This window comes from Macaca thibetana, chromosome 16 (genome assembly GCF_024542745.1).
Source record: "Macaca thibetana thibetana isolate TM-01 chromosome 16, ASM2454274v1, whole genome shotgun sequence".
NCBI classification, from domain to species: Eukaryota; Metazoa; Chordata; class Mammalia; order Primates; family Cercopithecidae; genus Macaca; species Macaca thibetana.
In genome coordinates this window covers 64,052,322-64,080,083 of record NC_065593.1, presented here as the reverse complement: position 1 = coordinate 64,080,083, position 27,762 = coordinate 64,052,322, and the positions used below count along the sequence as shown (strand labels likewise).

Genomic DNA, 27,762 nt, shown 5'->3' with positions numbered 1-27,762 from the left:
GTGGGAGGATCACTTGAGGCTAGGAGTTAAGACCAGCCTGGGCAACACAGAGAAACCCCGTCTCTGCTAAAAATACAAAATTAGCTGGGCGTGGTGGCGCATGCCTGTAATCCCAGCTACCTGGGAGACTGAGGCAGGAGAATCGCTTGAATCTGGGAGGCGGAGGTTGCGGTGAGCCAAGATCGCGCCACTGCACTCCAGCCTGGGCAACAAGAGAGAAACTCCACCTCAAAAAAAAAAAAAAGGCAGGCCAAAAGCTGCTCAAAACTCAACCTGTTTAACTTCTCTGCCTCCTCTTCACGAACTTTGCATGGGTCTGCAGAGGCCTCACACAGAGGGGCTGGCTGCTTGCCTTCCACAGAAGGATCCAGGACAAGGAAACCCTGGTAAGGAGGACAATGCCAGGAAACCAAAGGGACAACTCTTTTTGTGCACGAGTTTTAAGAAGCCTGGCTGAGAAAGCTAGAAAAAGCAAAGGTCTTAGAAGACCAATCTCCATCTCCATGCTGCATGTCACACTCCACTGCTCTAACAGCTGCTTGGCCTCCACCTCAGTGCCTCACCCCTTTATCAGCCTCCTGTCCAAGAGCCTTAAGGCAGAAGTCCTTCAGGTTCCCATAGGGATCAGAAATCAGTTCCTTGAATTGCACATCATAGAAGAGGTTGGCCCGGAAGCAGGGAGTCTTGAAGATGGCAACTGGTTTCTTCAGGTGCAGGGCAGCAAACACGTCCTCTTGGACCTGTGGGGTGGCTGTGGCGGTCAGAGCCACACAAGGGGCATGTCCCAGGCGGGAGCGCAGGGCACCCAGACGCAAGTAGTCAGGACGAAAGTCATGCCCCCATTGGGAAACACAATGAGCCTCATCCACCACCAAATAAGACAACAGGTGGCGGGACAGCAGGGAGTTCAGGCTGGGCTGGAAGGAGGAGGAAGCCGCCATCTCCGGGGTGATGTACAGAATCTTGGTCTGGGGCTTTTCTCGCTCCAGGTCAGCAAGCAGGTCCTTCCTTTCCTGTGCAGAGAGCTTCGAGTTCAGGGAACTTACTCGTACCTTTAGGGCTAGCAAGTGGTCCACTTGGTCCTAAGAAAAGAGAAAGGGGCTATAATTGGCCCTCAGGACTCAGGTAAACGTCACTGCAAGTCCCTGGAGGATTTCCCAGTCATAAACTGTCCTCCTCCCACCCTCCACTATGTCTTTTCTTTGCATAGAAGTAGTATAGGTTGAATATCCTTTATCAAATGCTTGGGATCAAAAGTGTTCTAGATTTCAGATATTCCTAGATTTGGGAATATTTGCAGATTGCATATACATAATGAGATCTCTTGAGGATGAGACCCAAGTCTGAACAAGAAATTCATTTTTTTCATGTATACCTTATACATATAGCCTAGGTGTAATTTTATATAATATTTTTAATAATTTTGTGCATGCAAAAAGAGTTTTGACTGAATTTTGACCACAGTCCATCACATGAGGTCAGAAAGGCGTGGAACTTTCCACTTGTGGCGTCATGTCAGCACTAAAATTCTTTGGATTTTGGAGCATTTCAGATTTCGGATTTTTGCATTAGGGATGTTCAACCATTATGGAAGGTAAAGTGGTTTAGAGGACAGGCTCTGAAGTCAGACAGACTTCAGATTTAGATTCATCCTGGCTCACTTAATCACTAACATGCTCGCTGGCTGTTTCTTACCCTCTGAACAAGTTATACAAGTCTATCTAACGAATTGTTGTATAACTTAAAATTTACATCTCAGAGGTGAAATTAATGTATGTAAAGCACTTAGCACAAAGGCTGGGACCTGGTGAACACTCACCAAGTTATTGCTGTTGTTCCCTGTCTCTCTACCTTTCTTCATGGTGGATGACTCTTACCCACACAGCCACACTTCCTCAATTCTGATTCTATCAGCCCATCTGCAGGCCTTAAATAGTCAGAACACCTGTAGAGCAGATGTTAATAAGGTCCCAGCCAGTTTCTCATCTTTTTTTCTGTTTCACATACTGTGCCCTTACCAAAATAAGCAGGACACCAGGGATTCCCCATATCAACTTAGCTATCTATCCATCTGCAACTTCTATCCCAACATCACGAGTGCACATGTGTATATACGTGAAACTGAGTATATATGTGTGTACAAATACAGTTTCATACTCCTCTGGACAAAAAAATAACGAGGGAGGGTGAAGGACCTCAGAGGAGTCATTCATAAACCCCCAGAGTGATATGCACCAGTGGAGAACACTAACTTGGGGAAAAACAGAAACCCAATACAGCAAATGAGATAGGCAAATCATAGAAAAAAAGAGGCAGGGGCGGGTGCGGTGGCTCACGCCTATAATCCCAGCACTCTGAGAGACCGAGGCAGGCAGATCGCTTGAGGTCAGGAGTTTGAGACCAGCTGGCCAACATGGTGAAACCTCATCTCTACTAAAAATACAAAAATCAGCCAGACATGGTGGCATACACCTGTAATCCCACCTATTTGGGGGACTGAGGCACAAGAATTCCTTGAAGCCTGAAGGCGGAGGCTGCAGTGAGCCGAGATTGCACCACCACACTTCAGCCTAGGCGACACAGTAAGACTCTGTCTCAAAAAAAGAAAAGAAAAAAGAAAAGAAAAGAAGAGGCAAAAGACCAATAGAGAAGTGAAATTTCCAGCCTCAAAAAACCTTCCCCGAGTCTTTTTGGGCTACCATCTTCGTTGCCCTAAGCCTCACCTGAATCAAAGCAATGAGAGGAGAGACTACAATGGTGATGCCTTTGGCCAACAGAGCAGGGAGCTGATAGCACAGGGATTTTCCTGCCCCTGTGGGCATGCACACAAAGACATCCTTGTTACCTGCAAAAATACAAGACAACAATATCTCAGTGCTTCCTGCCTTTTCATTGAAGTTGTTGAAAATTAAATGAGAATGTAGGAAAAGTACCTAGCAGAGTGTCTGGCACATGGAAGGGTCTCAATGTAATGCTAATACCCCTCCTGTCCTTTCTATGAAAAAGGCAAGGATCCGGGAAATTTGGATACCTGCCCAAACCATTTCTAGTAATGGTTAAAAACAAGATTTAAAAAGTCTGGGGCGGGCACGGTGGCTCACGCCTATAATCCCAGCACTTTGGGAGGCCAAGGCAGGCAGATCACGAGGTCAAGAGTTTGAGACCAGCTTGGCCAACATGGTAAAACCCTGTCTCTACTAAGAATGCAAAAATTAGCCGGGCATGGTGGCATGTGCCTGTAATCACAGCTACTCGGGAGGCTGGGGCAGGAGAATTGCTTGAACCTGGGAGGCGGAGGTTGCAGTGAGCCGAGATCGCGCCACTGCACTCCAGCGTGGGCGACAGAGCAAGACTCTGTCTCGGAAAAAAAAAAAAAAAGGAGTCTGAGTCTGCTGTGATATGGATGATTTAACTAAACAGCCATGAAAGCAGAGTACTGCTAGGTGACTGGGCACATCTGTGTAGACATGGCAGGACATTACTTAGAGAGCTTTTGTTTAGACATGTATCATTAATATTACATTGCTGCTCGCCTCTTGGCAACTTCCATTTGTCACCATATCTCAGATTTATAACATTATTACTCTTTCCTTCTCTTATCTGGGACCCAGGCCACTCAATCTTCAACAAGGGAATTACCTAGAAGGCCAGTGACCAAGTTAAGTTACTACTGCCACCCTCACTGTTGCTGTTTGTTTGTGTGTACAAACGAACAATAATGGGAATCTGAAGTGTTTTCAAATACCATGTGTAGATCTGGCTAGGAACTATAGACCAGCCGGGTGGTTCTGCCATTAAAACTACAAGCTTTGGGCCAGGCGTGGTGGCTTATGCTTGTAATCCCAGTACCTTGGGAGGCTGACGTGGGAGGATTGCCTGAGCCCAGGATTTGGAGACCAGCCTAAGCAACATGCCAAGACCCTGTGTCTCTAATTAAAACAAATAAATGCAACTACAAGCTTTGGGTGACAACTCTAAAGATTTCCAAATCCAGTTATGGACCAAAGGTGAGGCAGTGCGAAGGATCAGGAGGAGGGTGTTCTGCCGCAGCATTATGGTATAGTCAGCATAAATTTAAAGGAAGGTACCTTGGTAATGTTACCTTTTACTACTGCCATGGTCGCACTCTCCTGTAAAGGCGTCTTAAAAGAGTCAAACCCAAAGACCTTCTTCAGCGTACTCCGGACTCGCCGCTCAGGGTCAAGAGGAAAGGTGGTATGGTGGCTGCTCATCTTAGCCAAGAACAGTGGCCAAAGGTTAAGGCAAAGGTGGTAAAAGGTTGCCACGAGAACCCTATGTTTTGCTTTAAAAATACAGCTTATTTTTCTGTAACAATTTGCTATGTTACACTTAAATAATATATTAAAGTATTAAAGCTGAAAGTGAACTGCCTCAAGCAATACATTCCTGGGTAATTAATATCTCCACTTTTACGCTCAATGAAAATAAATACATTGAACTATTCCAGGCCATGGTATAGCACAGAGCTAGAAATCAGATCAAGAAAAGAAACACAAATGTCTTCAGAACAGTTTGGAGAACGAGGAACCGTTTTCCGAAGATCCACCACCTGCTCCTTCTTCTATAAGCGCAACCACGACAACCATTCTTCCACCCCGGGACCCCGACCCCCTTCTCCCTTCTTTCCTGAGCCCAAGATCCGCAATTTTCTCTCTTGGCCGGCCGACACCTCCCTCTCTTCACCCTAAGATATCAGAACCGGCCGTGGTCGGCCCAGGAATTAAAGGCCCTTACTGGGCCGCTGCAGCTGGCTGGTTCCGGAACTACTCGAAGACCCCTGTACACAAACCCAACTCAGAGAAGCCAAAGCGCTGGGAATTAAGCTTTAGCCAGAACCCACACAATCTTATATCCGTCGCGCAGTGATGACGTGCACGAGCGCTGGCATGAGGGCGGAGCCAGGCGCAGAAAACTGCCGTTTTGATTGGTTTCCAGTGTGGCGCGGGGTCTCCTGGGATCCGAGAGAACCTGCCTTTCCGCCCGGAAGTCGGCGTCTTTGAGTCATAGAAGTGAGCCACGCCGGGGCTGTGGGAATAAGATGGCGGGGAAGAAGAATGTTCTGTCGTCTCTTGCAGTTTACGCGGAAGATTCAGAGCCCGAGTCTGATGGCGAGACTGGAATCGAGGCGATGGGCAGCGCGGCTGGTAAGGCCCAAGTGGGAAGCTGGGAGAGGGAATCGGGTGTCTGCCCGGAATGCTGTACCCCTCGCTGGGCGGAAGGGAACTAGATGGTCATTGTGCCCCAAGCACCGGACCCCGAAGAATGGCCCGGGGTCCTGGATGAGATAGAGCATTAGAGACTCTGGACTAAGAATGAAGAATCTCCTTTCCGTTGTTTTGATTAATCTGCCTAAACTTACTGAAAGCCTCCGTGCCGGTTATAGTGATGGACAGAGGGATGGACGAAGAGGGAGTGGCTGCTGAGCCACTGCCTGTTCCCCCTGGGCTCGTTGTTTGATGAGGGAGAGCGATGAGTAAAACATACGTGGAAGATGGTAAAATTGTGTTTATTAAATTTATAGCTTTTAGTTAAGAATGTGCCCTAAACACATCTTGGAGCTTTTAAAAATAAAAACGTATCTGATCCCCAGAGCGAGAGAATCAGTTCTAATTTGGTAGAACTGGGGTAGGATGTGGACATTTGTGAACTTTTTAAGGATCCCGGGTGATTTTTCTTATTTTGTGAGTTTTTAAAGCCTATCGGTGATGTTCTCCTCCTCAGGTTGAGAAGCACAATGTTAGACAATGGAAATAGATTTCTTTGGGAGAATAGAGAACAAGTTACCTAACAACATATCTGGACCTTAGCTTCCTCATCTGGAAAGTGAAGGGGATTGGATTAGATTAGGTACTTTCATGTTTTGTGATTTTGTGGGGTCTCTTCCAGTCAGAAAGTTCTCTGATAGTTTCCTGTAAACACTATAGTGTTTGCTTAGTGTTTATAGCATTAGAAACAGAATTTAGTACTTGGTTTTGTTCCCTGACCTTTTAAAGGTTTTATTCACTAAATAATGCCCTTCTCAGAGAGCCGAATCTGGGCCTATTGTCACTTAACATGAGATTTAGGTTCCCCTTGTATCTTCAGAGATAGTCTTGGCCACTCAAATCTCTAGACATTTTTTCTTACCTTGTAACTCTTGATTTTTTTTTTCTTGCTTTTTTTTTGTTTGTTTTTTAACCTTTCAGAGGAGAAAGGCGGATTGGTATCTGATGCCTATGGGGAGGATGACTTTTCTCGTCTAGGGGGTGACGAAGATGGTTATGAAGAAGAAGAGGATGAGAACAGTAGACAGTCGGTAGGTAAATCTCCGAGATCCAGAGCTACTGAAAGCACAATTTCATTGTCAGATTTTGGAACTGTGCCAACAGTGTTCCATTTCATGGCTAGCTTCATCCCTTGCTCTCCACTTTTGTTTTAGTATTAGTGGAAGAAACTGGGTTGGATAGCAGTTCTGTTTGAAAATTTATTTTCACGTGGATCTTTTTTTATTAATCTTTGAGTTGAAATTTGGGGGGAAAGATAGTGGATTATTTTATTTAACCCAGATATCAACGGGTGTTTTATGTTGATTTTTCCCAGTTTAAATTATTTACTCCATTTATAGCAGGCATTCATCCTAATTGGTGTATCGTTTATATCTACAGTCAACTCTGCATTGTTTTTAATCTTGGTTGGGGCTCATTTAAATTTTGTCAGTTTATTAGCAAGATAAGAAAGGGAAATTTGTTTTCACCTGCTTTTTCTTCTTTTTTTTTTTTTTTTTTTTTGAGGTAGGGTCTCACTCTGCTACCCAGATTGGAGTGTAGTGGTGTGATCATAGATAGTTCACTCCTGCCTTGAACTCCTGGGCTCAAGTGATCCTCCCACCTCAGCCTCCCCAGTAGCTGGGACTACAGGTGGGCACCACCATGCCTAGCTAACTTATTATTAATATTATTATTTTGTCGGAATCTTGCTCTGTCGGCCATGCCAGGATGCAGTGGTGCGATCTCGGCTCACTGCACCCTCCTCCTCCCAGGTTCAAGCGATTCTCCTGCCTCAGCCTCCTGAGTAGCTGGGATTACAGGCACCTGCCACCACGCCTGGCTAATTTTTGTATTTTTCGTAGAGATAAGGTTTCACCATGTTGGCCAGTCTGGTCTCTAACTCCTGACCTCAGGTGATCCACCCACCTCATCCTTCCAAAGTGCTGGGATTACAGGTGTGAGCCACCGTGCCTGGCCTTCTTCTTTCTTGACATTTTACTTGGCACTTTTTATTATGATACCCTTAGATCTTGATCACAAATCTTGCCTGATACTCAGTAGGTGCTGGAGAAAGGAGAATCTGTGCTATGATTAACAAGAAAGGTTTTAGACACATAATCACCTGAGCAGCATGAGTCAGAATTTATGTTTGCAGAAAACGCAAAGAAATTGAGGCTGGTTCTTAGCACGAGACACGCAAAGTTGAGTCTCGATGTCGAATCTGACTACTTAGCAACAGTTTTAATCGAAACACTTAAAATATATTATTTGTTTGAATTTTTTGTTACATGTTGGTATGTAAATGTTAGCATTAAAATTCATTCCAGCCAAGCAGGGTGGCTCACACCTGTAATCCCAGCACTTGGGGAGGCTGAGGTGGGCAGATCATGAGGTCAGGAGATCAAGACCATCCTGGCCAACATGGTGAAACCCTGTCTCTACTAAGAATACAAAAATTAGCTGGGCACGGTGGCGCGCACCTGTAGTCCCAGCTACTCGGGAGGCTGAGGCAGGAGAATAGCTTGAACCCGGGAGGCGGAGGTTGCAGTCAGCCGAGATCACGCCATTGCACTCCAGCCTGGGTGACAGAGCCAGACTCCATCTCAAAAAAAAAAGAATTATTTCCACAACAAACAGAAATGCGTTTTGTACATTATGCATTTTGGGAGATATTTTCATGCCTTTAGCCCCATCCATTAATACTGATAATTCAGAGTTGACTGAAATTATTCAGAAAAGTTTTGCAAGTTGTTTTCTGACTTTTCTGAAGTACACACATTCTGGCTTAATATTCATAACTCTTTAGTACATTTGCATAATGTGTTTTTGAAGTGTTTCATATTTGCTTTGCTTAGAATTTTCATCATGTTTAAGCTTCATTTCATATTTTAGTAAAATCCCCTCATCAGCTCTTATTGTAGAGATTCTGAAATGTGATTGTATTTGAGCTCCATCTCTGTTTATTTGGCATGACTGATTTCATTTTAAGGAGATTATGGAGATTGCATTTAAAGCCTTGGACTCACTGGCACCTTACAGGACAGTTAAGTCTCCAAATCATCAGTCTAGTTTGTTCAAATCTCGAATGGTATTTATATTAATATATGGAGTGCTCTGTAACGTTTGGGCTGAAGTGTAGCTTTGTTGAAAATAGCAGTTTCAAATGAAACCATTTTTTCCTGGGTATTTAGTTAAAGGTTTCTGTGCATTGGGAGTGTTCTGGGTAGTGAAGGTGACATGGATTTAGCCAGCTAATAAGGTAGCTGGTCCAGCATCTGCTCCTGACCTTTGATCTTCATAGCATCAGCGTTAGTGTTCAGTGGAATGGCGGGCTCACTTTGGAGAATGTCTTACCGTGTGTGATCCTTTGTGTCAGGCTGACCTCATTTGAATAAGGAACAGGACTGGGTAGAATGGGTCTTTGGCAGTTCTGGGAGCACTTGGGTGGAGGCAGAGCCCACTCAACTGGGACTCCTGAAAGGTTGGGCATTGCCCTTTAGTCCTGCCTTTCCCAGGTCACTTGCTCTGGTCATTTGAGGCCTACCTTCCTGTGTTGATATTAGTGCAAATGCTGGTTGTGCTGTGATATAGCTGTGTGTAAGCCTTGGCACTTGGTGTTGAACAGTGTTACAGTAGGTCTGAGTCTGATGTACATATGTATAAGAAAAAGAAAGGGCCGGGCGCGGTGGCTCAAGCCTGTAATCCCAGCACTTTGGGAGGCCGAGATGGGTGGATCGCAAGGTCAGGAGATCGAGACCATCCTGGCTAACCTGGTGAAACCCCGTCTCTACTAAAAAAAAAAAATACAAAACACTAGCCAGGCGAGGTGGCGGGCGCCTGTAGTCCCAGCTACTTGGGAGGCTGAGGCAGGAGAATGGCGTGAACCCGGGAGGCGGAGCTTGCAGTGAGCTGAGATCCGGCCACTGCACTCTAGCCTGGGCGACAGAGCAAGACTCCGTCTCAAAAAAAAAAAAAAAAAAAAAAAAAAAAAAGAAAGAAGGCTCATAATCCTGGTTTGAAATAACTGATATTTCAGTGGAAACACGATGCCTGTTTTATTGTGTGGCCTGATCTTACTCTTTCCTGAAACATACTGCAATCTTTCTCCATTTTTATGTATGTGATTTTTAACTCGGGCATCTTCATTGATGTGGACTGTCTCATCACTAGAGTAACTTGACTTCTGAGCTGCTGATGCTTTTTTGTTCCCCTCCCCCCCGCCCCAGAATATCTCTTTTTCCCCTTATTTTTCTCTGGTTCTGAGTTATATGATAGGGGAGGGATTCTTGGTGGGATGACCCCAGCTGGGTAAATGGGCTGTTTGCTGCAGCCCCTAGTTATGCATGTGAGACTCCTCAGGCCCGCTCCTTTAAGCTTAATCCTCTAAATTCTTTGTCTTGTAGGAAGATGACGATTCAGAGACTGAAAAACCTGAGGCTGATGACCCAAAGGTATTTGGTGTTGGCTGTGGTGGGTGGCTGGATGCAAACAAGGTGTTTGAACATTATGGCTCAGTTCGTACGTCTGGTCAAGATCTGTCCCACTGACAAACTGTGCAACTGTGTGGACATTTTCTGGGATAAAATAAACTTTATAAAGAAAGAACCTGGAGACGACTCAGGAATGAACAAATCCTGAGACATTGGATTTCCAGCCTTTCAGATTGTGCCATATCTCCTGACTAGAAAGGCGAGAGGCTTGGCTGAGTCCAACAGCCCACTTGCATTCTGCCTCCCAGATGGGGCTTTAAGTGTCTCTGCCCTGCAGGTGGATTCGTCTGTTTCTAGACTCAGAAAGGTGTAAGGGCCGCCTTGCGTGCTTGGATTCTCTTTAGTCATCTAGAAGTGAACAACAGGCTATAAGAAGGTCAGACCAAAATGAGGCCTCTCCCCAGCTCTCGGGGATGGTGGGTCTAATTCTCATTTTCCCGGGGGTGTGTCCATCCACTTTTGGGCAAGCTGCGCGGAATGGTCTTTTTCAGAACAACATAACTATTCTCATAGTTCCATCCTAGTAGCAGCCAAGAGTAATTTGTAGCAATTCCTATCACATTCCTTAATGATCTGTTGTGAAGGTTAAGACACCCTTGTGTTGGTTAAGCTGCTGTGCTGTGCATTGGCCATTAGAAATGTGTACTTGTTGAAGAGGCATTTCTTTATGAGGAAAAACTTCTCCCCGCCCCATGCACCCAAAGAAAAAGACTTAATTCTACCACTCTAGACCTCCGGGGAATAAGGACCACGTTTTGCAGTTAAAAACTGCTTTGAGGCCGGGTGCGGTGGCTCACGCCTGTAATCCCAGCACTTTGGGAGGCCGAGGTGGGCGGATCACTTGAGGTCAGGAGTTCAAGGGCCAGCCTAGCCAGTATGGCGAAACCCCGTCTCTACTAAAAATACAAAAATTAACTGGTGAGACTGGTGGGTGGTGCGCACCTGTGATCCTAGCTACTGGGGAAGCTGAAGCAGGAGAATTACTTGAACCCAGGAGGCAGAGGTTGCAGTGAGCCGAGATCTGCCAATGCACTCCAACCTGGGCAACAGAATAAGAATCTGTCTCAAAAAAAAAAAAAAAAAAAAAAAACTACTTGGAAACCAGCTATAACTTTCAAGATGACCTAATAAAATTTAGGAGATGTATGCCCAATTATAATCTAAAACAGTAATAAACTTGAAAATATAGTGTGAGCTGTTCTGTATTTGAGCTGATTCTGTTATTGGATAGAACTGTGTGTAGCCACTAAAATCATGACAGGTTGTGAGTGAGAAAGGTAAGAGTGTGTTTTACCAAGAAAGAAAGTTTTGGCACCAGCATGCAGGAAGGAAAAAAAAGAACCCCTGCAAACTGTAGATGCAACCTACTTTCTATGCTGAGTGAAAAACCTGAAACCCAGGCCAAAGAACTCGCTCTGCCTGAGAACTGGCAAGATGGTATGGGCAGACCCATGGCCCATAGTTCAAAGTCAGTCACAGCTCTGCTCGGGCTTTCAGAACAAAAACACTCAGTAGTGATAGTCTTATCTGTCCTAGTATTTAGGGTGTATAGAACTTGGAGCCTGCATGGAAAACATGCTCAGGGAGCCATTAAGTATTTGGGTTTCAGTTGTGGAGGGAAAGGAGGATGTGGGTCCTAGAGTCTTTCTGGGTACAGTTGCATCTTTTTCTTAGGGCTGGAAGGCCTCCTGGGGAAGATGGCTGGAGAGGAGGGTACATACACTTAACGGTCACCCCTTCTAAAATCCTGTGATACAGGCATCAGATCCTTGGGGAAATGACATGGCTTTGTGAGTCAAGGTAAGGGCTACATGAAAAACAAAACAGACTTGACTACTGTCTGGTAGCAGTCACTAAAGAACGCGGTGGGAGGGACCCAGAAAAGGTGAAGCTGGGAAGATTGTGGAAATGCCTTTTGTGCTTAGGCTTCCCTTCTCAGCCCCACATCGTGGCTGACAGCCCCATCATTCCTGCCTGCTCCCTGACTGATGTGCTTTGCTGTTCCTCATTCACTCCTGTGCATTTCAAGTCTTACTGTGGAATGAAAAGTTTTCATGGAATAATTTCCATTCCTCTTGAGGAACACTCAGAAATCAGAACACAAAATCCAACCCTCAACGTCACTTGATTTAGTTCTTTTGGAGGGTAATGGAGAAGGATTTAGATAGAGCTTGCCAGCTTCAATGTTCTCCAATCCCCAGTGGCTGCCAGGCCTTTAGGAGTCCTCGTGTCTTCTCCGAGGACTACAAATTATCCCCAGCATGAGTCTTCTGTGATACTCTTATCTTGGTCCTGGCCCTGTCATCTTTCTGCTTGAGCTGGCCTCAGATTGTCTTCCACATAGCAGTGTATACCTGAAATCCAGAGCTCTCTGGCACATTTACATTTTATTTTATTTATTTTATTTTATTTATTTATTTTTTTGAGACAGTCTTGCTCTGTCGCTCAGGCTAGAGTGCATGGTGTGATCTCGGCTCACTGCAGCCTCCGCCTCCTGGGTTCAAGTGATTCTCCTATCTCAGCTTCCCAAGTAGCTGGGATTACAGGTGTGGGCCGCCACGCCCAGCTAATTTTTTGTATTTTTAATAGAGTCAGGGTTTCACCATGTTGGCCAGGCTGGTCTTGAACTCATGGCCTCAAGTGATAGGCCCGCCTCAGTCTCCCACAGTGCTGAGATTACAGGCATGAGCCACTGTGCCCAGCTCACATTTTAAAAAATTGATGTGTAACAATATTTTTTACATTAAAAACTCTTAATTTTGAACATTCTGCTTTAAGCATGTGAAGTTTTTTGGGTTTTTTGTTTGTTTTTTCAGATGGAGTCTCACTCTGTCACCTAGGCTAGAGTGCTGTGGTGCCATCATAGCTTACTGCAGCCACAACCTGCCAGGCTCAATTAATCCTCCCACCTCAGCCTCCCAAACAGCTGGGACTACAGGTGTGTGCCATCACACCTGGCAATTTTTTTTTATTTTTTGTAGAGAAAGGGTTTTGCCATGTTGCGCCGCCTGGTCTTGAACTCCTGGGCTCAAGCAGTCTGTTGACATTGGCTTCCCAAAGTGCTGGGATTACAGGTGTGAGCCACCAGGCCCAGTGCACATGAACATAAGGAAGTTTGTAACAATAGAATATGTTACAAGTGTGGATCTTCGTTAGAAGTGTCGTTTATTTTAACAATTAGATTACTGTCATAATTGTCGTCTCCACTAGATGGCATTCTCCTTTCTACTTTGGTTTTTTGTTGGGTTTTTTGTTTTGTTTTGTTTTTGAGTAGGAGTTTCGCTCTTGTTGCCCAGGCTGGAGTGCAGTGGTGCAATCTTGTCTCGCTACAACCTCCACCTCCCAGGTTCAAGCGATTCTCCTGCCTCAGCCTCCTGAGTAGCTGGGATTACAGACACATGCCATGTCGCCCAGCTAATTTTTGTATTTTTAGTAGAGACGGGGTTTCGCCATGTTGGCCAGGATGATCTTGCTCTCCTGACCTCATTATCTGCCCACCTCAGCCTCTCAAAGTGCTGAAATTACAGGCGTGAGCCAACACGCCCAGCCTCTACTTTGGTTTTTTAAGATCTTTTAATTTTTTTTCAGTAGTTCTCAAAACATTACACAATTAAAAATTGAAGATCTCAGAGTTTTTGTTCATTTTGGTTTTATGTATTGATGTTTGCTATTTTATAAGTTAAAACTGATGAAATTTTAAATTATTTATTTTAAAATAACAAACCCGGGCCGGCCACAATGACTCGTGCCTGTAATTGCAGCACTTTGGGAGGCCGAGGTGGGCAGATTGGTTGAGCCCAGGAGATTGAGACCAACCTGGGCAATGTGATAAAACCCCATCTCTATAAAAAATGCAAAAATTAGCCGGGCATGGCGGCGCATACCTCTGGTCCCAGCTATTCAAGAGGCTGAGGTGGGAGGATCACTTGAGCCTGGGAGGTAGAGGTTGCAGTGAGCTGTGATCTTGTCACTGCACTCCAGCCTGGGTGACAGACTGAGACCTTGTCTCAAACAAACCTATTACATATTAACATAAATAACATTTTTAGAAAAACTAAGTATTTCCCAAAAAATGTTAATGCAAAGAGTGGCACTGTGTCACCATTTTACAAATCTTTAATGTCTGGCTTAATAGAATATGACTGGGTACGTATAAATGCTTTTACATTCAGGTCATTATAGGTATTCTTTGATACTTTATCAGAACTCAACAGGTGATAGTTTCCTTGAAAGATTAGTTACATCATGGAATGTGAACCCTTACCAGTGAACTTTGTATTCTGCTTCCCTAAAATCCACTGGTCTGTCTTACCCTTTGAATGGGTCTTTTACCCATACATGACTTTATATCATCAGGCACTGGTGATTTGAAAATTGATGGTTTACTGAGTTATACAGATCTTAATGTTGACACGTTTTGTTCTGTGGTATCAAAAAAGTAACTTATTAGTGATGCAACTGATCTCACCGGAAAATCATTAACTGTTAGAAACCTTTTAGCAAGCCCACAATAAGGAGCAACACATTTTTCTTTTTTTTTTTGAGACAGAGTCTCGCTCTGTTGCCCAAGCTGGAGTGCAGTGGCATGATCTCGGCTCACTGCAAGCTCCGCCTCCTGGGTTCACGCCATTCTCCTACCTCAGCCTCCCTAGCAGCTGGGACTATAGGCGCCCACCACCGCACCTGGCTAATTTTTTTTTTTTTTTTTTTTTTTTGGTAGAGACGGGGTTTCACTGTGTTAGCCAGGATGGCCTCCATCTCCTGACCTCAGGTGATCCTCCCGCCTCGGCCTCCCAAAGTGCTGGGATTACAGGTGTGAGCCACTGCGCCCGGCCACACATTTTTCAAGATAATGTGTTTCTAATAATTTTTGTTTGAAAACGAGTTTTATCATTTTCAGTATGTACTATCAGAGCTTTCCTTGAAGTAACAGGCTTTGGTCTTGAGAAAATGTCTGCCAAATAACCAAGTCTAGATAACTAGTTTGTTTGTCATTCTTTCAAATATAAATGGTGATTCCTGAAGAAAAATGCCAGTTCAACTGGTGACTGAAATAATCACAAATGGTAGTCCATCCTTTTCCGTGGCTTCAGTAACCTGAGGTCAGCTGCAGTCTGAAAATATTACATGCAGTAAGCTATTTTGAGAGAGAGTTCACATTCACGTAGCTTTTATTACAGTATATCTTTCTAATTATTGTTGTTAATCTCTTGCTAGTTTATAAATTAAACTTTATCATAGATATGTATGTATAGGGAAAAAACATAGTATGTGTAGGGCTCAGTAATATCAGAGGTTCCAGGCATCTACTGGGAGTCTTGGAATGTATCCCCCAGGGATAAGGGGGCGTTGCTATGTGTACTTTTCCCTGAGACATTTATCTGACTTTGTTATGCCTCAGAAGTATTTATGCATGCCTCTCATGTCAGTGCCCAAAATATTAAAGAGATGTATATTCCAATGTCAAGATGTCATAAAACTAATCATTTTTACTGTTCTGGCAGAACGTTTTTTTTTGTTTTGTTTTTTGTTTTTTTGAGACACTCTGCTGCCCAAGCTGAAGTGCAGTGGCACAATCTCGGCTCCCTGCAACCTCTGCCTTCCAGGTTCAAGCGATTCTCTTACCTCAGCTTCCTGAGTAGCTGGGACTACAGGCACGTGCCACCGTGGCTGGCTCATTTTTGTATTTTTAGTACAGACAGGGTTTCACCATGTTGGCCAGGCTGGTCTCGAACTCCTGACCTCGTGATCCGCCCTCCTCAGCCTCCCAAAGTGCTGGGATTACAGATGTGAGCCACCACGCCCAGCCTATGGCAGACAGTTCTTAAGTGAAACTGGCTTTTTTTTTTTTTTTTGAAACCAAGTCTCGCTTTATTGCCCAGTCTGGAGTGCGGTGGTACAATCTCAGCCCACTGCAACCTTCACCTCCTAGTTCAAGCGATTCTCCTGCCTCAGCCTCCCGAGTAGCTGGGATTACAGTCGTGCACCACCACGCCTGCCTAATTTTTGTTTTTTTGTTTTTTTGTAGAGTTGGGGTTTCACCATGTTGGTGAAACTGGTCTGGAACTCCTGGCCTCAAGTGATGTGCCCACCTCAGCCTCCCAAAGTGCTGGGATTACAGGCATGGGAATCCCATGGGATTGCACCCAGCCCTTTTTTTAAATCAACTGAGCATATATAACGACTACGGCTACGGTTTGGTCCCGCCGCCTCAATTTGTTCTATAGTTTAGCGGTTTACCCACCATTGCTTGTGCAAATGTCAACACGATGAAAAAGACAAATGATGACCTAAAACAGTTTTGACTTTGCAGACCCCTTAGAAAAACTATTATTATTCTAAAACGGAAATCATGGGTCAGTGATTCAATAGTTGTTTAAGAACTGTTTTTATTGCTCTGAAAATGTCTGTTGTTAGCCTTATGGGGTCTTGAGCCATTTTGAGGATGGGTTAGTATTCAGAGTAAGATGATTCAGCCCTGGCATAGTGGGGAGGAATTCAAACTCTGGAATGAGACCAGGGTTTTCTTGGGGAAGTCCCTTAACCTCAGATTTTCTCATCAGGAAAATAATCATCATAAAATCTGCCTTATTGATTTTACAAGGTTCAACTAAGTAAAAGTAAAACGCAGTTGTCCCTCACTATCTGTGGGGATTCCAGGACCCCCCACCAGATGCTCAAGTCTCTGGTATAAAATGGTGTAGTATTTGCATTTAGCCTTGGGAATCCTGTATACTTCAAATCATCTTATACTACTTGATACAATGTAAATACTTTGTAACTAGTTGTTAGACTGTGTTGTTTAGGGAATAATGACACAAGCAAAAAAGTCTGACATGGTCAGCACAGACGTGATTACACACACAGACTTTCAACTGGAGGTGAGTTTTGGCCATGGATTTGGAACCACGGATCCAGCGGGCTGGCTGCACTTGGCTCAATATGTCTGGAGTGTCTTTGTTCAGTAGCATTGGCTGAACTGACCGTCATTTCCAGTTCCTCCTGTGCACACTTCCCAGGGTGGTCACACCATGTCGTCAGCCTGTTTTGGAAGAGCAGATTCCATGTTTTAAACTGGAGGGCACTCAGAGAAGAGCAGTCATAAAGGTGAGGGGACTCAAAGGCACATCACCTGGGGAAAAGGTAGAGCTGGAAGAGAGAAGACTCGGGAAGAGCCGGGGTTGCGCTCTGGTGTTTGAAGGTCTGCTGAGGGAAAGGCTAAGGCAGCCTGAGGCAGACCTGAAGCCGCGCATAGAATTCCACAGTTTACCTTCACATAAAGAAGGATCTTTTGTGATCTCCGGCCAAAAGTGGTTGAGCTGTTTCATAAGGTAGTGACTCCCTGTCTCTAGAGGTTTTTCAGGCAAGTTTTTTGTGTTTTGTTTGTTTGTTTGTTTTGAGACAGAGTCTCACTCTGTCGTCCAGGCTGGAGTGCAGTGTCATGATCTCAGCTCACTGCAAGCTCCGCCTCCCGGGTTCACGGCATTCTCCTGCCTCAGCCTCCCTAGTTGCTGGGACTACAGGCGCCCGCCACCACGCCCAGCTAATTTTTTGTATTTGTAGTAGAGGCGGGGTTTCACCGTGTTAGCCAGAATGGTCCTGATCTCCTGACCTGTGATCTACCCGCCTCAGGCAAGTTTTAAGAAAAGACTTGTCATCAACATCATAAAAGAAATGCATGAGTAGAAATTGGATTAATCGCCAAGGAGTTCCCTGGGAACCCCCTAGGAAAGGACTTGGGCATTATACATAAGCAAAGTTGAGTATTCTCTAACTTTATTATAATCTGATGACTTTAAAATATGCACAGACTGGGCCGGTCTGGTGGCTCATGCCTGTAATCCCAGCACTTTGGGAGGCTGAGACGGACAGATTACGAGGCCAGAAGATCGAGACTATCCTGGCTAACACGGTGAAACCCCGTCTGTACTAAAAACATAAAAAATTAGCTGGGCGTGGTGGCGGGCGCCTGTAGCCCCAGCTACTCAGGAGGCTGAGGCAGGAGAATGGCATGAACCTAGGAGGCAGAGCTTGCAGTGAGCCGAGATCACGCCACTGCACTCCAGCCTGGGCGACAGAGCGAGACTCCGTCTCAAAAAAAAAAAAAATGCACAGACTGTGGAATTGCCCTAGTTTGTATTGCTCTGATGTTTGGGGTTACCTGTGAACGCAGAGTCCCACGTTTGGGAGCGTGAGTAAGAACTAACCCTGGCCCACCTGTGCAGGGAGCCTTTGGTCCTGTCCTTTAGGTTGGGGCAACAGGGATTGGGCTCTGCGGGTGCTGAGTTTGCCCCAAACTAGTGAACAGGAGGTTGGAGAAGGAGGCTGGGCGTTGCATAGGAAACAAGCTTTGGCGCTTCTGTTCCATTATTTTTTTGTCTCTAACTTCAAGTTTCTGGTTTTGCCTCTTTGGTAAGCAGCAAATTAACAGGAGGTGGCACTGCTGTTCTGGAAAAAGAGCAGAAGTGACAGTCTTGGGACCAGCACCTCAGTCCGGGAAAGGAGTGCCTGATGGCTGAAGTGCTTCCTCCCCCGTTTACCTTTGGCACCCGAGCATCCCTTTCGCCACTCTCCTTTGTCCATTTTTACCTCGGTTGCCCTGGACAGTTTCCCTTGTTTATTTTTTTCTCCACTCCTACAGTTCCTGTGGATGAAGCTGTTTCCACTCACTCACTGTCCCTGACACACCCTTCCTTTGAAAACAAACATGGGGATTGAGGGCCTGGAGCAAGAAAGATGGAGCAGCCTATTGCCAGCTAACTGGGAGGAACTGGGATCGCCAGCCTCCCTGAGGTGCTGATCTAGGAAAAGAATCCTCCCGGCCCAGGAGTGCACATCTGTAAAAACAAAGTTCCGTTTTCTGGGTCAAGGAGGTGGCATCAGGTGGGGGTTGGGGGGAATTGTTCTGGCATTTTTTTTAAAGGCGTGTATAACCCCAGTTAAAAGAAGACATTTTAAAAATTCTTAGATCCCTAAAGTAGTACTAAAAGGTGGAGTTCACAACTTAGAGCTGGTCTGGTGGACTCGTGGTCCGAAAACCTGGGTTGTGCCCTGGCCTCTGGCTGTGGAACCACAGGCCTATAACTTAAGCTTCACTCGGCTCCATCTGGGCAGTGAGGGCCGTGAGACCCGCTTTACAAGGTGGTGATGACTGCGGCGTGAGAGAATGTACATGAATGTGCTTTTCACGGTATACAGTGCACTTGTTAGCAGTGCTTGGCCTTTGCAGTGTAACTAAGTCTGATTATATGCCCTCATCCTGTAGGTCAGAAGGTGCCACAGTTTCTTGGCTCACTGCCCTTTGTGTCTCCATAGTTTTTCACAGACCTCCAGAACCAAAAGAAATGCCTGACGGCTGAGCGCACACCTGTAATCCCAGCACTTGGGGATACCCGAGGTAGGAGAATTGCTTGAGCACAGGAGTTTGAGACCAGCCTGGGCAACATGGTGAAACCCGTCTCTACAAAAACTACAAAAGTTAGTTAGGCATGGTGGCGTGTGTCTGTAGTCCCAGCTACTTGGGAGGTTGAGATGGGAGGATCATTTGGTCCTGGGAGGCGGAGGTTGCCGTGAGCCGAGATCTGCACCACTGCACTCCAGCCTGGATAGCAGACCAAGACCCTGTCTGAAAAAAAAAGAAAACAAAATGCCTAACAAATGGTTCTGTTTCTTACATCATTCGCTTCAGACAATAAGTATTACTGTCCTCACAATTCAGTAGCTGCTTAAAAGTATGTGTAAGTGTGTGTGTGGTATGGGACGTGTGGAGTAAGGCTATGTTTCCTGTAACAGTTATGTTAAATATCCTGTGGCACCTTTGTGAGTTTGCTGGGTTACCCCAGGTAACAGTTTGGGAACTGTGGCAGTAGATTGTCTTAGACTTCCAGACTGGGGGCCTTGATAAGTCCTCACTTAGCCTTCTCTGGAGGCTCGGCCGGGTGAGTGGTTCTCTGCCTCAGTGGCTTGTTCACACCCACCCTGAAGAAGACCAGGTCTCCCAGTTGACTGGAGTTACTGACTCACAGTCTAGACAAGGATTTGTGTTGGGCAGAGCTGACTCGGTAATTCCCTCACCCACTCTCCTCTCAACTCCTTCCCACTGTCCTTGCATTACTACTGATCTTTTGAAGTACCAGAATCAAATATCTGAAAACTGCCTAAGGGGCTAATCTTCCAGGAATTTGTTGTTGACTGCTGATTACAGGAAGAACTTTGAGGAGCCTGCCAGCAATTGCATGCAGGCGGCACTGCAGGTTGAAATCTTATATTCTCTGTATTGAACACAGGCTCCAGAACATGGGCAGCTTCTGCAGGGTAGCTGCAGAGCACAAGTGTTTCCCATCTGGGCTGCTGGTGTATTTGCTGCCCTTCCAGGACTCTGGGATCTGAAAGGAAGATGCTGTTGCTTTTCATAAACAAGCAGCAAAGGGTTGCATTCCTGCTGATATTGAAGGATGTTTAGGAGGGTATGTGATGTGGTATGAGATAGGAGCCCCGAGTCCTTTTGCAGCATTGCAAACAGGTGGTTTGCGTGCCTCTGTTGATGCACTACTGGAGAGCCCTGAGAACTGAGAATTACTCTGTCCAACGGAAGAGCAAACTGGAGCTCTCAGAGCTTAAGCTTGGACTTTTTTTTTAATGGACAGAGTTACATTTTTATAAAAATACAATTTGTGGGCCGGGCGCGGTGACTCAAGCCTATAATCCCAGCACTTTGGGAGGCCGAGACGGGCGGATCACGAGGTCAGGAGATGGAGACTATCCTGGCTAACCCGGTGAAACCCCGTCTCTACTAAAAAATACAAAAAACTAGCCGGGCGAGGTGGCGGGCGCCTGTAGTCCCAGCTACTCGGGAGGCTGAGGCAGGAGAATGGCGTGAACCCGGGGAGGCGGAGCTTGCAGTGAGCTGAGATCCGGCCACTGCACCCCAGCCTGGGCGACAGGGCGAGACTCCCTCTTAAAAAAAAAAAAAAAATACAATTTGTGTTTATTTTTATTTTTGTCAAATTATTGTAGCAAGATTGAGTATGTTGCGAAAGGATAGAAATCACCTAATCCCATGATGCTAACCGTACAACTTTTTTTGTTGTTGTTGTTGTTGAGACGGAGTTTCAATCTTGTTGCCCAGGCTGGAGTGCAGTGGCGTGAGCTCGGCTCACTGCAACCTCCACCTCCCTGGTTCAAGCGATTCTCCTGCCTTAGCCTCCCGAGTAGCTGGAATTACAGGCATGCACCACCACACCCGGCTAATTTTGTGTATTTTTTAGTAGAGACAGGGTTTCTCCATGTTGGTCAGGCTGGTGCCGAACACCTGACCTCAGGTGATCCACCCGCCTCGGCCTCCCAAAGTGCTGGGATTACAGGCATGAGCCACCACACCTGGCCTCATACAACCATTTTTATTCTTCTTTTATGTTTGCCAATAATAACATATGTTTTGCATCCAGCTTTGTCTCTATCTATATATAAACATTTTCAATGTTGCTATACTGTGTAATTATAATAGCAATATGACACAAATGAACAGATAAAAACGAACACTGAAGAGTTGTAGGTGTATGAGGCCAGGCGCGGTGGCTCATGCCTGTATTCCTAGCACTTTGGGAGGCCGAGGCGGGTGAATCACGAGGTCAGGAGATCGAGACTCTCCTGGCCAACATGGTGAAACCCCGTCTCTATTAAAAATACAAAAATTAGCCGGGCATAGTGGCACGTGCCTGTAGTCCTAGCTACTCAGGAGACTGAGGCAGGAGAATCACTTGAACCAGGGAGTCGGAGGTTGCGGTGAGCCGAGATCACGCCACTGCACTCTAGCCTGGTGACAGAGAGAGACTCCGTCTCAAAAAAAAAAAAAAAAAAAAAAAGGAGTTGTAAGGTATGAATTATATCTCAATAAAACTGCTGTAAGAAAAAAAATTTTTTTTTTTTTTAATTTTTTTTGAGACGGAGTCTCACTCTGTCGTCCAGGCTGGAGTGCAGTGGTATGATCTCAGCTCACTGCAACCTCCTTCCTGGGGTTCAAGCAATTCTCCCGCCTCAGCCTCCCCAGTAGCTGGGACTACAGGTGCACACCACCACGCCTGGCCAATTTTTGTATTTTTTAGTAGAGCTGGGATTTCACCACGTTGGCCAAGCTGGTCTCGGACTTCTGACCTCAAGTGATCTGCCTGCCTCAGCCTCCCAAAGTGCTGGGATTACAAGCATGAACCGTGGTGCCCGGCAAAAAAAAAAAAAATTTAATTTTGAAAATATTCCAAATGGAGATTTTTTTGAAAACTTCCATTGCAAACAGGTTGTTTGTGTGCCTTTGTTGATGCACTGCTGGAGAGCCCTAAGAACTGAGAAATTACTCTGCAGAATGGAAGAGCAAACTTGAACTCTCAGAGCTTAAGCTTGGACTTTGGATCTCAAAAGTTGAGATCCACCAACTTTTGTTCTAGTGGTGACACGCACGAATCATTAGCCCCACAGATTTTCACATCATTTCCCTCATTCTCATATTTTCTTCAGCTATATAGGTTAAATCCAGAAATAAGCACATTACACTAGCAAAATATGAATGGGTTTTGTTTTTTTTTTTTTTTTTTTTTTTTTTTTTTTTTTGAGACGGAGTCTTTGCTCTGTCACCCAGGCTAGGGTGCAGTGGCGCGAACTCGGCTCACTACAAGCTCCGCCTCCTGGGTTTACGCCATTCTCCAACCTCAGCCTCCCGAGTAGCTGGGACTACAGGCGCCCGCCACCTCGCCCGGCTAGTTTTTTTTGTACTTTTAGTAGAGACGGGGTTTCACCGTGTTAGCCAGGATGGTCTCGATCTCCTGACCTTGTGATCCGCCCGTCTCGGCCTCCCAAAGTGCTGGGATTACAGGCGTGAGCCACCGCGCCCGGCCATGAATGGGTTTTTATAGTTGAGTGCTATGTCTGCAGTTTCCCTCTAATGAAGTTATCTGACGAACAGGAAACGGGCCATGTTCTTTACTTGGGTCAGAAGGAATAACTCATCCTTTAAGCTCGTGTTCTTATTGGAAGTCCACATGGTGGTTCACCCAGGAAGGGAGAAGAGCTGAGTAGAGTTCAGGATTTCGTAGCATTTTTTCTGTGAGTCCCCAGGAAGTCTCTAGGCTAAGGACAGGGTGGTAGCACCCACGGTTTGTGTGATTAAACCTGCAGGACCAACCATCCGAACAAGTTAACTCAGATGTGACTCACTGGGGCCCCATGGACTCTAGAGCTGTTTCCCCTGATCGTCATAGCTGAAAGATAATAATTCTGGCTGTCTTCCCTTAAGTCCAGGGTTTTAATACCTGCTTCAGTCTGACCTGCTAGAGAATCATTCCTAGAGAGGTGCTATTCTTTCTTGGTCTTTGTTGTTGGCTTACGCAGTGGTTAAACCAACAGCTTCCTAGAGACTGCTACCCTTTGCAGCCTCTTAGTCTAGAGGGAGAAGGTGGGAAGTTGGATAACTGGGCTTTGGAGCCAAACAGATTTGGCCTTGAATTTCACCATTGCCATTTATTGGGTCAGCTGCTTCATTGTGTTTTACCTCAGTTTACTTGTGTGCAAAATGGAAATAATAATGTCTACCTCATAAGATTATTGTGAGACTTGAATAGTGGTTAGCTTGTTAGTGGGTTCTATGTTTAGGGTGTCATATGGGGTGCTATGTGAGTGGGAGAGTATATGCGTCATCCTCAGTCTTGGTTTTATTAGTCCACCTGCCCCTGTGTTCTATCTCCCATACCCTGTAATCTCTTTTTTTTTTTTTTTTTGAAATGGAATCTTGCTCTCTCTCCCAGGCTGGAGTGCAGTAGCGCGATCTCAGCTCACTGCAAGCTCCGCCTCCCGGGTTCACGCCATTCTCCTGCCTCAGCCTCCCGAGTACCTGGGACTACAGGTGCCCGCCCCCATGCCTGGCTACTTTTTTTGTATTTTTAGTAGAGACGGGGTTTCACCATGTTAGCCAGGAAGGTTTCGATCTCCTGACCTCGTGAGCCGCCTGCCTTGGCCTCCCAAAGTGCTGGGACTACGGGCGTGAGCCACCGCGCCCGGCCCATACCCTGTAATCTTTTGAGTGCTGATTAGAAGGGAACAGAATTACAGTATGACTCACCCAGGAACAGAGAAGGAAATGGCCCTTGATCATTGCTGATTTGTGAGCCATCTACCACCCTTCTCTTGGAAGTTGTAATGTGGGCCTTAAACTGTTGAGAATGCTCAAGCCTGCCTAGCATTTGGCACTTCCCTGCACTCAACAGGATGGATGGTCTTTTTTAGACTTTTCCTCAGCAACACTAGGGTTACCTTGCACAGCTGGGAGACATGGAATTTCCAGAAGCTCGTGGAGTGACCTGCTGGGTGGTGACCGGATCTGCGCAGGAGACAGAAAGACAGGCAGGCCATGAAAGTCACTCTTTGATTGTCCCAAGGGAAAGAAATCCAAGCCTGCCATGACTTTGTCCTGCCACCTTCCAAGGAAGTCCTCAGTACATCATAAGCTGAACACTGCTGGTAGAAACTCTGGCAGTTGTTGGAAGTTGTGATTTCATGCAAAGTGGAACAATGACCAGTATTCATTATTCTCCCTCTGACCCCTCCTTGGCTCCATTGCACTGCCAGAGGGACCTTCTTGATGGCAGTTGATCCAAGTAACCTGAAGCTGAGACTCCAAGAAGCCCCACCTTACTCCTGTGGTTCCGCAGCCCACAGGGAGCTACTGCTGTGTCTGGTCCACCCTCCCGGCAGCCTTACAAGCCCCAACAGACCTCCTTCCCTTCAGGCCAGATGCCATGGATTGCTAACTGAGGTGTGGCTGGGCCCCTCCTTCCCCATCTGGGACTCATCTTTTTGAAATTATATGATGCAGAGAACTGCCTGTCCTTAGGGATCCAGCATTTCCGACCTTCATTCCATATTTTCATCCATGTCTCCTGAAATGCTGCTGTGTGATTTCTGGGTTCAATAGGATTCTGCTCATTTCTATTCCTAACTTTGGAGTTAGGTAAATATTTTCTGGGCTGTGCTTTAAAGATGCTGGCATTCTTTTTGGCCCTCTCAGTGACTCAGTCCCCTTCCTACCAGTGTCGATGATGACCAGTTTGCATTTCTGCCACCCTGACTTTCAGAGACTGCGAGTATATTTGCCTGAGATGTTGATGTAACTAACTCTTCAGCTTGTCAGCCAGCCTCTCAGATGGAACGCTTTTGTAATTTGGTAGCCATGTAGAGTTGTGTGCCTTCCAGACTAGCATTCTCAGCCTCACAAAGCTGTGTCTTTTGTCCTTTTCTGGCTCCAAGCTCCCCCTAACCCCCCAAATATATCAACCTAAAGCACAGAGATACTGTTCTTGTGGAAGTCTTGAAGGGAAAAAGCCTGTCCTAGCCTCACCACCAAGGGTTTGACTCAGATCCTTGGTGTGAGGCAACCTCTGGACCGAGATACAGCTGTTCCTGACACTCTGGGGATGAGACAGAAAGGGAATGGTTCTCTCTAACCATCTTCTATAATTTTCAAAAAACCAAAAATCTTAAAGTGTCTTGAATCAAATGTAGATTGCACTTAGAATAGTCGAATAACAAAAGTCTCCTCTTGGAAATTGCTCCGTGCATTTACATTGAAGTCTAGTTAATTGCAACATGTTCCATGTAACAGAACATCAGGAGCTATGCTGAGCCATGTGGGCTTTGTAAATTTAGCAGGATTTTTCAAATAGAGAAATTTTCCCTTCCCCCTCCCTACCTTGTCTTCAGTCTACAAGGCCAATTCTATAGCTGGCAAACTTGGCAAACTCCTGTTTCACCCATTCCTAGAAAAACCTTCTGTGGTTGGGGCCAGGCACAGTGGCTCACACCTCTAATCCCAGCACTTTGGGAGGCCGAGGCGGGAGGATCACGAGGTCAGGAGATCGAGACCATCCTGACTAACAAGGTGAAACCCCGTCTTTACTGAAAATACAAAAATTAGCTGGGCATGGTGGTGGGCACCTGCAGTCCCAGCTACTCAGGAGGCTGAGGCAGGAGAATGGCCTGAACGTGGAGGCGGAGCTTGCAGTGAGCTGAGATTGCACCACTGCACTCCAGCCTGGGCAACAGAGCGGGACTCCATCTCAAAAAAAAAAAAAAAAGGAAACCTGTGGTTGAGAGCAGAGCCTTCCTGTCAATAAGCGGTCTGAGAGCAAAGGCAACCCCAATGTGTCCCAAAGGGCCCCACCAACTTCCGCCCATTTTTCTAATAAATGGAGCGTTTCCATTCCCAGGCAGGCAGTGTGCCCACGGCAGTGGCTTAGTCCTGGCCGACAGGATACAACTAAAGGAAATGTGCTAGCGATGGGCTTTCTCTGGGGCTCTCCAGTGGGGGTGGCTGGCATCTGGCCCCCAGGGTGGGATGTTCCCATGCAGCATGGGTTTGGAGGCTTTACTGAACTGTTGACAGCTCTCACTCCTAGCCCCCAACCATGTCTCTGTCAAACCAACATCATTTTGTTCTGGAACTTGGAGGTATTTTATGAAGGTAATCCAGCATTGTTGCTTTCTTGGCAACCTGAAGTGACTCACATTGATCTCAGAAAACCTTGTTTTAACTATTACTTTGATGCCTCCGCAAGAGGGTATAGCAGTTGTTGGAGGATGGCATAGCAGTTGTTCTGAAGCAGTCGTATTGCCTGATGGTTAAGAGCACAGTTTCATGGGACTGTTGTGAAAATTAAATGAGATTCTTAATTGAAGAGCTTAACGTAATACCTAAACTTACTCCCCTAGATTGAGTTTTCATATTTTATCCTCAATGCTTGGCCCATTGCTTGGTGTATAAATGATGCTCAATAAATTAATTGAAAAAATAAATGAATTAACTATATAGTAATTCTTCTTGTCTTAGGATTTAAGAGCATTAGGCCCAGTGTTCAGAAATAGGATGCAGGGCCAGATGTGGTGACTCACACCTGTTATCCCAGCACTTTGGGAGGCTGTGGCAGGAGGATTGCTTGAGCCTACAAGTTCAAGAGCAGCCTGGGCAACATAGTGAGACCCCATCTGTACAAAAAATTTAAAAATTAGCCAGCCATGGTGGTGCATGCCTGTAATCCCAGCTACTTGGGAGGCTGAGGCAAGAGAATTGCTTGAGCCCAGGAGGTCAAGGCTGCAGTGAGCTATGATTGTGCCAGTGTACTCCAGCCTATGTGACAGAGTGAGACCCTGTCTCAAAAAAAAAAAAAAAATGATGCAGAAAGATGAATAAAGAATTGGGTTTGAAATTTTTTTGTAATTCAGCATTGGTGTCCCCTCCCCACCTTCTCCTGCTCCTTGGCAGACTTTTATTGCAAGCCTACAGCTGCTTTTCTGCTGCCTGTCCATCTGACATTTCTAGTGAATCTACACATGAAACTCACTGTAGAGTTGACCAGGCTGGGAATCTGAAGTTAAAACATAACAGCTGAAGGTAGGTGTGGAACCTAAACTTGACAAGACACACTGACAGTGTTTGGCGGGAGGTGTGTGTGTGTATGTGTGAGAGAGAGAGATCAGTGCTTGAGCACCTTTTGTGGGCCAGGCAGACTGTTACAGGTGGTGATTTTTGTGAGTACACAGAGTAGGGTAGTTTCTCTTCGTTGGCCAAGTGGGCGTGAGGGTAGAGGAAGGCTTCCCTGGGCTGGGCTGAGGCCTACACGGGGCTTTCTAGGCAGGAGTCGGGAGAAGGCAATTTCCGGGAGTAGGCATTGCAAAGATCCCGGGTGCAGAAAGGGGAGGAAGAGGCTGAAATGGCTGGCAGGGGATCCTCAGGGCTCGTGGGCCACAGTGAGGATCTGTTTTTAAGGAGCCACTGTGCTCGTGAAGTGAGATCTCATCAGGCCATGGGCTGTCCCAGGTCTGAGAGAATAAAGGTTTGAAAGGAGTCATTTTACTAATCTGCCTCCCTAGCTGCCACATACTTGTAAGATGCAAGATTACATTATCCAACAGGAAACTCCCAGTCTGTAGCATTCTCGCCCGTGGCCTCAGGGCTGGCTGCCCTG

The 27,762-nt window shown here is 45.9% G+C and overlaps 2 protein-coding genes across 7 annotated transcripts in view; one reads left to right on the top strand and one right to left on the bottom strand.

Annotated features, from left to right (window-relative positions):
- RECQL5 (RecQ like helicase 5) overlaps positions 1 to 4,880 on the bottom strand; it is a 39,874-nt gene extending 34,994 nt beyond the window's left edge. Inside the window, exons 1-4 of one of the 2 annotated variants that reach the window (XM_050764201.1) lie at positions 4,715 to 4,880; positions 4,103 to 4,246; positions 2,724 to 2,845; positions 564 to 1,082 (exon numbers count right to left, since the gene is read on the bottom strand). In XM_050764201.1, coding sequence (XP_050620158.1) covers positions 564 to 1,082; positions 2,724 to 2,845; positions 4,103 to 4,232 — 771 coding nt within the window. In that variant the 5' untranslated portion in view covers positions 4,233 to 4,246; positions 4,715 to 4,880. Of the gene's footprint in view, positions 1 to 563; positions 1,083 to 2,723; positions 2,846 to 4,102 lie in introns of both variants that reach the window. The other variant, XM_050764202.1, reaches the window with a different exon arrangement.
- SAP30BP (SAP30 binding protein) overlaps positions 1 to 27,762 on the top strand; it is a 161,946-nt gene that overhangs the window by 115,288 nt on the left and 18,896 nt on the right. For 2 of the 5 annotated variants that reach the window (XM_050764401.1, XM_050764404.1), the window contains exons 1-3: positions 5,020 to 5,165; positions 6,207 to 6,316; positions 9,671 to 9,718. In XM_050764401.1, the coding sequence (XP_050620358.1) occupies positions 5,060 to 5,165; positions 6,207 to 6,316; positions 9,671 to 9,718 (264 nt within the window). In that variant the 5' untranslated portion in view covers positions 5,020 to 5,059. Of the gene's footprint in view, positions 1 to 5,019; positions 5,166 to 6,206; positions 6,317 to 9,670; positions 9,719 to 27,762 lie in introns of those variants that run through there. The other 3 variants (XM_050764403.1, XM_050764400.1, XM_050764399.1) reach the window with 2 other exon arrangements.